At 48.3% G+C, this 13,833-nt stretch overlaps 1 protein-coding gene across 1 annotated transcript in view; it reads left to right on the top strand.

The window, feature by feature from the left end:
- Positions 1 to 3,300: 3,300 nt before the first annotated feature.
- RASGRF1 (Ras protein specific guanine nucleotide releasing factor 1) overlaps positions 3,301 to 13,833 on the top strand; it is a 63,864-nt gene continuing 53,331 nt past the window's right edge. Inside the window, exon 1 of the mRNA XM_081169156.1 lies at positions 3,301 to 3,695. Coding sequence (XP_081025282.1) covers positions 3,432 to 3,695 — 264 coding nt within the window. The 5' untranslated portion in view covers positions 3,301 to 3,431. The remainder of the gene's footprint in view (positions 3,696 to 13,833) is intronic.

Here is a 13,833-nt window from a genome sequence, read left to right as displayed (position 1 = left end):
CTGGGGGAAGCTGGTCTGAGGAACCCCATTCACAGAGTTTGATGCATCGGGGCATTTGGTAACATTCATGTTCCCATCTTTGCTCTCACTGCCCTAATCCCCTGCCCCTTAATCCCATATGCCACAAAACTGCTCTAGCAACTCCTGCTGCAGATCTGGCAGAAACATATCTCCCACCTGGAAGAGATGTTTGTGTTTCTGCCATTTGCTCCAGACTCCTCAGGTTCTGCAGTATAGGGGCTACCCCTGGACTCGCTCTTCCAGAGCTCTCTCCTGATTTTCCTGTGGGATCTATCAAGAATAGGGATGGCTCACCTGCTCTTTTTTTGGCCCAACAGACCACCTTCACTCTTGGTCAGCCTTTCAGCAGCCACTTGTCAGCAGTGGGTATAGCAGTAGAGGAGATTTACTATGGAGAGCAGCAGAGGAGGAGGCTGTTGTCCCCCTCTTTGCTCATCAAATGACCCATCCAGTAACTGGGGAAGTGGTAATATACATGAGACTGCTGGAAGTTGTAGCCCAAAGCATCGGTGGGGGCACAAAGTTTGGGAAGGCTGATATTGATGTTAGTGAACTCCTGTCCCACTGCAGCAGACAACACTCTCAGAAGGAGCATGACTGGCATTGCTCTCGCTTCCTCCCATGCTCTGCTTCTGCAGGTATGTGGTGCAAGCAACCATGAATGTGCTTCCTGTTTCCCAGACAATTCCTAGATATTTCCATGGTGATTCATGACCTAATTTAAGTCATTGAAGTATTACCCACATTTTCCAGTCAAAACAAAACTAATTGACATAATTTCCCTGACATTCTTCAAGTCTGTTTAAAGAAGGTAGGATCTGGGTCAGTGAGATGAAGTGGGAAGTCTACAGGTGTTTCTTGTTCCTCTTCCTCCCCTTCCTCCTCCATGGCCTTCATCCCCAAGACTTCTTAGAACTGGCCCAGCAGCTCAGTGAAGGCTTCCTCCTTGCATAAATTTATCTTGCTCAGTTCATGGATTCTGAGCCATAATTAGCGGCACTGTCAGCAGCGAGGGGTGAGTTGAGAAGCTCCAGTACCTTTTTTTCAGAGCAGAAGTAATCGTGTTATCTTAAAATCAAAGGAAACGGAAGCAATCATGATAATATTGTCAGGTTGCTACAGATTGGCAAGCCAGGCAGAAGACTTGGATGAGGCCCTTAGAAATGTCATATGAGCCCTATTGCATCAAACCAAAGTCCTTCTTAGTCTAGCCACCTGTTAGGGGCCAATTGGGCGCCTTTAGGAAGCACAGAGGTAGGAGATAAACACAGTGGGATTCTTCTGCTCATGGTTCCCAGAAATTGGTGTTCAGAGGCATCCTTCCTCTGATACTAGAAGCAGTACTGGGTCATTGTCACCAGTAGCTATTGACAGCCTTTCTAACCTTCTTTGGAAGCCATCCTAATTGATGGCCAATGCATGTCTTGTGGGAATGAGTTCCATAGCACCACTTGTGCTGCTGTATGGAACAGTAATTCCCGTTGCCTATCCTGAATTTTCCAGCATTGTTGTTGTTGTTTAAATTTGTATACTGCCCTATACCCACAGGTCTCAGGGTGGTTCACAGGCTAAAATCACAATATGAAAACACAGAATACATAATCAAAATAAAAACAAGAACAACCCAAGAACACCCCCCACACCAGACCACCCCCACCACCAATTCAGCTTCATTAGTCATAAGAAATCTGTTAGTCTTTGAGGAGTCACAAGACTCTGGGTTTGTTTTTTCTACAAAGGACACAGTTGCCCTCTGGGTGTTTTTGCATGTACTGTATAGGCTCTGCTTAATATGGAAGAGTTTCTCTTCTGAGGTGGAATTTCCCCAACCATGGCTTATCCCTCGCTTCACTTTCTCCCCTCTTTGGATCAGGGAGGCCAGGAGGGAATGCACCAAAGGGGACTTGATAAGAATCCTTTAAGCATAAACCTTTTCTATCCTCGGACTACAGAACTTATCGTGACATATAGATCAGAGGCCAAGGTTTGAACCCCCACCCCACTCTACCCCCTAGAGGCAGGACAGAAAGAGGGCTCAGTTCCAAAAGGATTTTTCCCTTCTCCCAAATAATACCTGTTTTGAAAAATGGCCGGAGCCTTGAGCATCCCATTAAGACTGAGACTGCTGTAGGGAACTGTATGTGGGAGTTTTAACATACATTTTTTTAATGGTTAGGTAAAATTAACTCTGGCGTGTGGGCAGGTGTCCTGGTCTACCTGCTAAAGCTGTGCGTTAACGAGAGGAGGAAGCGAGGAGGAAATGGGGCACAGAGGTTTGGAGAGCTGCATGTTTTCGGGTGCAATAGATTGATAAGAAAAAGGACTGCTCTGCAGGGCGGTCTATTAAATGTTGCTGTCACCATGAGAAATTCTGCAGCTGTCACCTGAGAAATCCACATTCCTGGATCATAAAGAGTAAGATATCACTAAACCGCGTCCTGTTTGGAGCAGGACTCTGGCAGGCAGGTGTTTCTGGCTCCGGCAAAGGTGCCCTTCCTTCCTACCCCGACACATTCCCTGGAACATGTAGGCGCAAGAGGGAGGCTAAAAATAAAAACGGGCCAAGTCCCGCTGCCGCATTCCTGCTGGCGGAGAGGCTGACATGGTGATGCTCGGAGCGACGGTTTCTAACACCGCCAGCAGCAGCGGCATCTGCCCCCAGCTTCAGCACCAAGAGGGTCTCCGGCTTCTCCTCTGGCATGCCGGGGTGTGGGACCTGATCCGAGAGGTAGCGATCGCCCCTGCCTTCCTGCGTGCCCTCCTCCCCAGTCCCGTGCCTCGCTCTGGAGGGGAGCGCGCAGGTTTCGTCATGACGCCCGATGTTGCGAGCAGCAGGGGTCCTTTGCTCTCTTCTCGGGCCGTGGGGAGGCGATTGCGCCCAGTGCCAAAAATGCCCTGACCCCACCAGGCGGCGGAGAGGAGGCTGGGTCGTTTGGGAAGGAAGCTGGCACGGCGCCCATTGGCATCGCCGTGGCACCGCGGCTCGCTTGCTGCCGCTCCTGCCAACTCCCGCAAGGCCGCCAGGCGGGTCTTCGGGCGTCGCTGTCCGGGGCGCTGATCTCAGCCTTCGAGCGGCGCTGCCGCAGTTGCCGCTGTCCGCGGTGCTGATCTTTGCTTGCGAGCGGCGCTGCCGCAGTCGCCGCTGTCCGCGGCGCAGATCGCTGTCCGCCGCGCGGCGGGAGGCTCTGGGCGCCGCTGTCCGCGGTGCTCATCACATGACCAGCCCGTGAGGCGAGCGCGGAGCTGGCGGCGGCGAGCCGAGCCGAGCCGGGCGATGAGGAGGCGCTGCCGGGGCTGAGCGCTGCTGCTTCTGGGGGCATGTGAGAGGCGGCTGGGCGCTTCGGGCGCCGGGCTGCTGGGGCTCTTCGAAGCGGGATGCAGATGCGGCTGTGAGCGCCGCCGGCCCCGCCATGCAGAAGGCGATGCGGCTGAACGACGGGCACGCCGTCTACCTGGGGCTGCTGGCTAAGAAGGACGGCGCCCGGCGCGGCTACCTGAGCAAGCGGAGCTCGGACAATACCAAATGGCACCCCAAGTGGTTCGCCCTCCTGCAGAACATGCTCTTCTACTTCGAGAGCGACTCCAGCTCCAGGCCGGCTGGCCTCTACCTGCTGGAGGGCTGCGTCTGCGACCGGGCGCCCTCGCCCAAGCCCAAGGACCCCCTCGAGAAACAGGTAAGTGAGAGAGCCGGGATGGGAGGAGGACTGGGAGGAAGCGAAGGGGTTGGGGGCACTTCGATCTGCTGCTGCCAGCCTGGGCCGTGGACAGCTGGGTGGGGGAGGGGAAGAGAGAGCAGCCTTGCCCGGTGTGTCCGCTGCTTTGAGATTTGTGTGGGGACGGTGTGTGCTAGGCGTCGCAGGTGCTTGTGACACACCTGTCCCCTTCGAGGCCAGAGGGGGTCAGGAAGGCTCTCCAGCTCCAGCTCTCCCAGCGCTGCAGTGCCAGCAGTCTCGCGCTAGCTCCCCCCTCCCGTGTTCCCATTTTTGGATTTGTGTGCTTAAGACTCTATGCAGGACGGGCAGAAGGTACTTCCTTTACCCCCACCCTCTCCAAGAAGCCTGCTCCGGCCAGGAAATTGAAGTTACTTTAGGCAGGAGAACATTTTTTTAAAAAACAAAAAACCCATAACATTTGGGGTAATCAGTCGTATTAATTAGTCAGCAAGTTGAAATGCAAGGGTGCCCCCGGTGGAGAAAAAGAAGAAGCAGGTCTTCTGCAGCAATCCATGTCACCCTCCACCCTCCACCCTCTCAAGCACAATTCACCTTTGTCAAGTGAATATTTGGGTGCTGGGCTTTAGGAGTTATGACTGGGTCCAGGTCGAGGCATCTGATGGTTCTTAACCTGTAAACATAAAGTGTTATAGGGAAAGAGCCAGTCCGTCCCACCAGAACTTTCAGGGTGTGAACAAAGTCAGCTTGCAGTGGGTTTGCAGAGAGTTTCCCTTCCACACAGGACCTGGGGCCAGCCAACCCACCCGCTGATTCCTGAGCTATCCTGTTGATTTAAATGCAGTTATGAGAGACATGTTGCGGCCAGTCCTTGACCATACCTATATCTGCAGAGTCTCCTCAACAGTGGAACTAGTCATGCATATGTGCTAGACAAGACCTTCAACAGTTGGCAGTTGGCTCTGTCCATGGCATGCTGATGCAAAGGCCTCCACCCAATATCACGAGGAATGACCTTCTCTATTAATCTGAGGCCTTCCTGCAGGTACAGAACTCAGCCCCTGCAAAGCCAGAGACCCTTGAGGATCCCATTGAGGAGATCCTTCACAGGCCTCCATAGCTTTGGCTGGTGAAACAGCTCCACTGTCAGCTTAGGAGCAAAGGTGGAGGTCTCTATCTACAGTGATAGGACTTGTGGGCTCTGCCTTTTGAGGACACTCGGTGAGGAGGTTTGAAAATACAGGGGTGTCAATTGAGATGAAGCATGTAGATGGACTTGTTGGATAAAATGACCATTAAACTGTTGGAAGGAAGATACTATGTGGGGTGACTTCCTTGCCCAGAAGAGATTGGCTTTGTATTTGCAATTGTTGCTTCTGTGCTACTGATTTGTCTAAAGTCAACCAGAAGAGGCAAAGACAACATAGCCAACATTGTGCTCTTCAGGTGTTGTTGGACTCCAAGTCCCATCAGTCCCAGCCAGCATCTCTGGTGGTCAGGGTTGATGGGAGCTGTAGCTCAATAATATATGGAGGGCACCGCATTGGCCACTCCTGCTCTAAGAAGACCTGAGTCACGAGACTATCTTCCTGTCCTCCCTCCTTCTCTTTCTGTTTCCTCCCCCACCCGCATCCCCTTCCTTAGCCCCTGGCAACTTGTGAGCCATTTTCAGGTCCCCCTTTTTCTTCTTTGGCACACCTTCCTCAGAGTCCTTAGGGCATCTTGGGTGCCATGCGCTCTTCCTTCATACAAAATAAATAGCAATGCTAGCACTTGTTTAGTGCTCTGGGAGTGTTCATTGTCTGTACATTATCTTAATAATAGTCACAATAACCCTGCAAGGTGGGTCCTCGTTTTGATCCTGACAATGATCTGAAGTTGCAGGACATTGCCAAACTGTTAAAGCGAATGAGTTTTGGTTCTGAGCAGGGCCAGGATGAGAACCTGTCCAGGACCTGTTTGTAAGTAACAGTGGAGGAAGACAATGTGTTCCATCAGCACATTGCAGATGGGAGGTGGTTGACCTGGAAAGAAGAGTAAGGAGCTTGCCCCAGTTTGCACATGGCTTCCCTGGTGTCCAATACAAAACTTGCTTCCCTCATGTGGCAGGTGTGTGAGTGGTCAGATTAGTCCTGCCCCTGCTGCCAATGAGAAACCACTGTGTGTCTGTGATGCCAGCATGCCAAGGAAAGTATGGTCTCTTGATTTAGGGATTTCTGTGGACATCCCATTTATAACTTTGGTCTCTCAGCAGGTTTTCTCTCCAACCCCCCCCCCCAAATAGTTGTTAGGTATTTGATTGGCCAACTGCTAGCAAGTACTATAGATCTTGGCCTAATGGCTCTCTCTCTGGATGCAGAACACAGGAAGCTGCTTTATACTGAATGAGACTATTGGTCCATTTTGCTCAGTGGTTCTGGCAGTGGTTCTCCAGTGTCTGAAGCAGGAATTTCTCCCAGTGCTACCTGGAGATTCCAGGGAAGGAACCTGGGACCTTCTACATGCAAAGCAGATGCTCTACCATCCAACCTTTTCCTGTATGGACTTATCAGCCTTGCTAAACCATTGCTGCCACACTTATCCCTCACTGATGTTGACATTAACTTTCTTTATTTCACAAATTGCAGGCAGATTTTTTTTAACTGACCAAGAGCCCATTTGGCATTGATGTATGGGCTGGTAAACCAGTTGGCCATTTCTATCTTCACCCATGTTTCCTTACATGTGTACTGACTTATCTGTCCACTTGCGAAAGGGCTGTAGCTCAGTGGTAGAACATCTGCTTTGTGTGCATGAAGTCCCAGGTTCAGTCCCCAATGGCATCTCAAGGCATGGCTGGGAAAGACTCACCACTACCTGAAACCCTGGAGAGCCATTGTTGCTAGTCAGTATACAGAGCGCAATAGGCCAAGGGTCAGGACTCTGTAGAAGGCACCTTCCAAGGCTTCACATATCCGAGTAAGGAGGAGCTTGTTGCAGATAGCAGCCCTTCCCAAACCAGCAGGTATGGAATATATTTTTTCTGCTTCAGACCAAACCAACAACACATTGGGAATTTGTTTCATTCAGCTACAACTAAACGAGTCCCCTTTGATTTATAATTGAGCCCATTTTGACATTTGTAGAGCTAGTTCATGGCTGGGTCTCCTGCACAGAAGGATTAATCACCCTGGCCTTGGCCCAGGAATTGCAAACTTAATCTCCAAGTAGCAATGTGTTTTATTTCTCAACAAGGAGCATAGTGAAGATCAAAGGCCTCTGACTTTGGTCAGGGCATTTCAACTCTGAAACCTGGGTGGAAGTGAAATCTTCAGATAATTGAAGAAGAAGAAGAAATGCTTTCCTTTTCTAGTGGCAGCTTTTGGAACTAGATGTTGCCTTCTACTTGAATTGGGGAGATTTTCAGGGTGGTGTTCTAATTTGCTACACACAGGTTATATGATCAATTAAACATTTTCCTATCACCCCATCATGTCCAGACAAAGCACCAGTATCACTACTGAACTGCCAGGGAGAGAGCTAAGGTGTCAATAGGCAGGCTCACCTGTCAGGTTCTTATCAAGGAAACTACAAGTGGAATATCTGTAGGGTGGAAAATAATAATTAATATCATCCCATGTGGTATAATTAATAAAATCATTGGCTGGATCCTTAGATTCAAAGTTTAACACACTCTCCAGCAAGCGAGAGTCCCCAGCAGAGTATAAAAACACAGAATCATGCAGCACAATGAAGCATGGGAATAATAGACTGTTAGACCTTTTAAATATCCTGTTCGGTCCACTGCCTCTCCTGCAGTGAACAGACCACAACATAAGTAAATTGAAATGCTTTACTTAAAAACTCCAAAGGTCAGATTCATGCATTATTCCATGTGGCAGCAAAAAGAACACAGGTAGAAAGTATTGAGTTTACAAAATACAGAAAAACATTTATGAACACGTGGTCTGGGCTTGAAGTGATCAAGCCCACATGTGTTGCTTGGTCAGCTTTACATGATGGAAGAGAATGAAGAAAGAAATTTCACTTCTCGGGCTCAGTCAGCATTCACATAACCTAGTAGTTTGGGATTGCTGTCTGCTGGCAACTTAAGTTTATAGTTCATGGTTCCCTTTAATTATCTGACAACCCTTTTCACAGCAGTCTAATCCTTCTCAGTGAGAGACCTAACTACTCAGGATTCCCATTGAATTTGCTAAGTCAGGTCTGGTAGTTCTGGTCAGGTACAAAAGTTTTCCTATTGCTGACCTGTACTGGCTGTTGTCTGGCAAGAGTTCAGATTCATCTGGGCTCTTTAGAAAGTCAGTAACCATTGGTGTGGCTACTTCCTTAGCTTCTTGCAGCCCTAAGCTGTCAAGCAATTCAAAAACTTTTTGCTTTTGACTTAGAAGATAAGATCCATCTTCTTCTCTTTAGGTCTTTCACAACTTTTCGGTAGTCTTGGTCATTTTGAGTTGCAATGTTCAAGTCATCTACAAATGCCGAAACATAAGAAAATTGTCCATTTTTGCATTTGGTGTGCAAGCACTTGTCTGTGTGACCTTGTGTGTACCCTCGCTGTGGGGAAATGCTGTGCAGTTTCTCATTCCGTGCTCTAGCAGCTTGTTTCACACCATAAAACCCCTTCTGAAGTTTGCATACTAGATGCACTTCCTTTGGTTTGAGAAAACCTTTGGCCTGTTCCATGCAAATCTGCCCTGAGATTTCTCTATGCAAAAACGCGGTTTCAATGTCTATGTGTTTTGCCTCTATTTGTTAAGAAGTTGCTGTGCCTGAAAGCAGTGTAATGCTGGAATATCTCACTGCAGGTGCACAAGTTTCATCATAGTCCTCTCCAAACTTTTGCAAGTAACCTTTGGGCACAAGTCTTGCTTTGTAGTGCTCAACTTCCTCTTCTGCACCCTGCTTTACCTTGAATACCCACTTGCTACCAGTTGCCTTCTTCCTGGGAGGCAGCTTGGTGAGGGCCCAGGTCTTATTCTGGTGCAGCACATCAATCTCTTCTTATGCAGCATCCCTCTACATATGTGGTTGGCACCTGCTCAATCCCCAAGTGGAAGGTTCTCAGGGTTGTGCCAATGACCTTGCGGAGTAGGACAATCCTGGAGATGGGATACTTTTGTTGGGTCTTGATGAGTGTCTGACATATGGCTGTGAAACCACACCAGTCTCTTCATCACCCTCCAGTGCAGACCTCTTCTCATCAGTCTCCTCTCCTGCTACCTGTAATCTGCTCCTCGGCTTCTCCTTCCTGTTCATCATTTGTGCTAGGTGATGTGACAGTAAAAAGCAGCTATGTCAATTCAGGAAAGTTCAGGAGGGCTCTTATTTCTTCTTCTGACCCCTCAGAAAATTATATCGCATTTCCTCTCTTGGAAGCTGTCCTGTGTTCATCAAAATGAACCACATGTCTTGTGCTGACCTTTCCAGTATTCTAGTCAATTGCTCTGTAACCTTTGCTCCAGTAGCATATCCAGTCATAATTGTCTGTCCTGATCTGGAGTCTAACTTGTGTCTATTCCCCTTGAGTACAAAGGCATAGCAATACAAGCGGTGGCCATTTCACGCAGGGGTTCCATTCGTGCCCCCCCCCATGTGTGTTGGTAGCACAACTAAGCGTTCTGTCCCCCGTTCTGCCCTCTTCCGGATCCAAAAGGACCTGTATGTCTGTGATCACGTGTCAGTTGGACACACCTAAAATGTTCACTGCCTGTACTGCCAGATACATGTTTGTGTGACATACTGGGCACTCTTCCATGTCAAAGTTCTTAAGGTGGACATGTACTTCTCTTGGTTGGCAATCTGATGTGGAGATATATTGCAGGGGCTACCGCATCTCCCCACATTTGTTTGGGAAGGCCAGGGTCACTCGGCATGCACCTTGTCATCTCCATAAGAGATCTAAACTTTCTCTCAGTGACTGAGCTTTGTTGAAGGGTGTGGAAAACACTCCTCACTTGTGTGTAAAATCCCTTCTTCATCCACAAGAGATTTCATGTGGCTCGAGGTAAACTCACCTTCACTGTCACTGACCAAAGTTGTGGGTTTCCTCTGAAGCTTATTGCTCACCGTGGTGATGTGTTTTCTGAACTGTACAGTTTCACTTTTCTCATTTAAAAAGTTCACAATGCAATGCCTTGAGAAATCATCCAGAAAAATTAGTATGTACTTATACTTCCCTAGGGAGGGAACATTAAGTGGGCCATACACCTCAGTGCATACTACAACTTGCAGCCTGGTGCTTCAGTAAATGGAAGGAAAGAAGGTTTAACACTCTTCTCAGTGATACAACTTATGCACTTGGTTGTGACTGGTGCATTTTCGTTTACCTTCATCCCTGTTGCAAGCTTCTTGCATTGCAGTTCAATTGTGGAACATACAGTGGTACCTCTGTTACAAATGCTTCAGGTTACAGACACTTCAGGTTACAGACTCCGCTAACCCAGAAATAGTACCTCAGCTTAAGAACTTTGCTTCAGGATGAGAACAGAAATTGTGCTCCGGCAGCGCGGCGGCAGCGGGAGGCCCCATTAGCTAAAGTGGTGCTTCAGGTTAAGAACAGTTTCAGATTAAGAACGGACCTCCGGAACAAATTAAGTTCTTAACCTGAGGTACCACTGTTTAGGACTTGATGCACGTGATTTTCTTTCAGTTGATTGCTAAGTTTGCAGTGTAAGGTTCCTGGACCTATATCACATCTCTTTATGGTTTCACCATATGCAATGTGAATCTGCTGACGGGTTGACATGGTCAATGCTGCCAAATAAATCTTCATCATAACTCATATATGAAGAACATCCAGAATCAATTAACCATTTGTTTGATTTTGCACCACAACAGTTTAGAGTTAGATTCTTCTCATGCAAGGGGGTGAAAGGGGAGGATGCTGTGGGCCATGGAAAAGTTCCAACACTGGATGGGACTCTGGTTGCTGGACAGAAGAGGCCAGGAGGCAGCAGTGCTGTGATGAGGTTCCCTTGCTGGGGCCCTTTGCTGTCAGTGATGCCTATTTGGTTTTGTGTTGAAAGGTGATGTGGTGTGCCCTGTTGTGTAGCACCTGCCTTGTGTCTTTAGGCCTTTTAAACAGGGCAGTTTAAAGAGAAAGACAAGGAGGGGCTCCTGGAACCTTTTGCCAGGATGTGGCCCAATAGCACATCTGCTCAGGAGGAGAAGAGATGCCGATGCCCTTAGAAGAATCAGGACTATAGCAGCTATATTTAGATGAGAGAAGCCCTAGCTCAGCCTGGCCTGGAATGCGTTGAGGTTGCTGTGGAAATCGTGCATCGCAACATATCCTTGAAGAAGCATTGTGTGGGGGATCCAAAGAACTCTGCTGCTGGAGAGTTGCACCAGGCGAGGTCAACAGCAGAAGAGCCATTGAGATGAAGAGGGTCAGGCGTTCTCTGCCACTCTTCTACTGAACTCCTCCATCATAGTCATGACATATGAGACATGCTGCAGAGTTCTACATCAGATATTGGTGTGTGTGTGTGGGGGGGGGGTTCTGTTTGTTTTCTTTTTAACCAGCTGCAGTCTCAGGAGGCTACCAAGCTGAGTGGCGGAAGAAGAGGCAGGATGGGTTATTCAAACTGTTCCCTTTCTGCTGTTGAGGAATTCAAAACTGTCTTTGCACTGTTGCATTTCTCCCTTTGGTGGGGGGTGGGGCATAGAGGAACCACTGTCCCTTGCAGCTGAATAATGTGCCTAGTTTTTGAGCAGAATTGCAACGGTAGACAAGATTGTGCTGCCTCCGTCCCCGCTCTTGGGCGCAGCCTCAGAGGCTGCTTTTCAGCTAGACACAGAAGCTGGTGGGGAGCAGTTCACACCCTCCTGTCTACACTACATTAAGTGTGCTCCTGCCAATGGCTTGGGAAGCAAGGTACACACAATGTGGGCCACAATCCATATTGTTACAAAAGTTAGGTGCCGCCCCATTCTCTGCTGAGCAACAGCAAGATTCTAGGGGGTTCCAGCCACTCACCCAGGTTCTGTGTTTCTTTGGAGAAAGGAAACACAGTGGAGACTGTTGTAGCTTTAAATGTGATTTATTCACATATTTACACCTTCAGTCTGCACGGGGGGAGCCCATCTCTTACAATATGGTCATTTCAAGAGGGGCTTGTTCCCCACAGCAGTGCAGCACTGGAGTCAAAGTCATCTCTCCCAGCCAGTCTTCAGCCAGCCTACCCAAGATGTTCTCCCTTCTTCTTCCCAGCATACCTTGCTAAAAACACTTCCACCCTATAACCTCAAACATGCACCCCTTCAACATGGCAGTCTCTCTCTGCCCAGGCCCAGGATTCCTCTTAGATGGGCCATCAACACATTTTGTCATGTTAGCGCCTCTATCCCAGGTCCAGGTGTGGCACTTGCTTGGAATTAAATTAAGCCTGTACTTTTCCATGGGCCCCCAATCTTTGCTTCAATACTCCAAATAACTGGAGTTGCCATGTGTCCTCTTTTTCTAGGACATGTCCTCCTTTTCAGGGGTAAAAATTTTGCCCAGGTGGTTTTTTTTTAATTTGCAGAAATGTCTCTGGCTATACTTTCTGGATGAGACATTGACATAACCGGTGGTTGAAGACTTGCTTTCCTTTTCTCTTCTCCTGCCCCCAACAGCAATATATCACAGTTTCTAAAGCCTACATATAGTAGGGGTATTTAAAATGAGAGCCATTATAGCGTCCTCTTTTTCTCTCTTCAAAATATGACAACTTTAAAATAATCAAAATCCTACTATTTATTAATTTCTAGGGTCTAGGGGGTCCCCCCAATCTATAACAATAGCTATCCTGTTGTTTCTTACAAAATGCTGTGTTTTGATGCATTTTCCCCACAAACAGCTTCAATCCGAACTGAGAAAAAGAATGACCTAGCTGTGTTTTTGATTAAGCTCACACAAATGCTTTCATATTATCATGCAGTTCTGATATCTTAGCACTCTCTCCTCATCGCTTTTTGCACATAGTGTAAAAAATAAAGAATAAATGGAGATAAGAAATGGCAGGGTGCATTAGACACCGTTGCAATGATTATTATATGTGTTATTATTTATTTTATTCATGTACCAGTTTTATCTTCCAAGGATCTCAAAGTGGTGTGCATGGTTGCATTAGCAGCACCAAAGTGATCTTCCTGGGGTGCAAGTGATCTTCCTGGGGTGCAAGCCTAGGCAGTGTGTATTTGAGGTCCTGGGATACCCAGAAGATAATACCACACACACACACACACACACACACACACACACACACCAGCCTCACTGATGTGGTCCAAAGGAAAGCAAAATGTTTGGCACCAGCTTGGCTGCAGGAATTCCCAGAAGGAGGCATACAAGGCACCATCCAACTGACCCAGGAACTCCACTCTGGATTTGTGGAGGGTTTACTCCTTAGACTTTTCTTCTCCTGAGGATCTCCCACATGGCGGCAGAGGTTTAGGGTCAGAATATTCTTTTTTCTAGATGGGCTACCTTCCCAGGTTGATGAGCCTCAACTGCCCCTCACTTCCCTCTACAGCATGTGCAAAAACCACCTTCTTGACCAATGGACCACCTATTGGGCTCATCTGCTCAATCCACTGGAGCCTGTCTTTGCACATAGAAGTCCCTAACTCACTGATGGTTTGAGACCCATTGGCTACCCTCACCTGGTTTAGCCAGCCAGTCAAAGCCATTCCCTGGGTGTGGTTGCTGTCACATGCTGGCAGCTTCTAGGAGCCACAGGAGAGAGCTGGCTGGAATGTAGTTAACCAGATATGGGAAAGGTGACCCTTTTTTGCCACCTTTGCCCTACCCACCTCCAGCATGTGGCCACAGAAGGTTGCCCAAAAGAGGATGCGTCCCTTGGTTAGAGTAAGAAAAGAGCAAAGGAATCGGCTTCATACTGTGTCAGTCTGCTGGTCCATTTAGTGCAGTGTTCCCTACACTGACTGGCAGCAATGTCCCTCCAGGTTTCCAGACAGAGTCTTTCCTAGCCCTTCCTGGAGATGCCACTGGGGATTGAACCTGGGACCTTCTGCATGCCAAGCAGCTGCTCTGCCACTGAGCTACCGCCGCCCTTTCCCTCTCTAGAGCATTTGCTTTAGTCTGTGCTTGGAGGCCAGCAGTTTTGTGGGGCCATGTGGTTGGATTTTGGATTCCAGG

The sequence above is a fragment of the Podarcis bocagei genome (genome assembly GCF_964188305.1).
Source record: "Podarcis bocagei genome assembly, chromosome: 14".
NCBI lineage: Eukaryota > Metazoa > Chordata > Lepidosauria > Squamata > Lacertidae > Podarcis > Podarcis bocagei.
The sequence above is the reverse complement of the archived record's forward strand: the minus strand, read 5'-3'. Positions and strand labels throughout refer to the sequence as shown.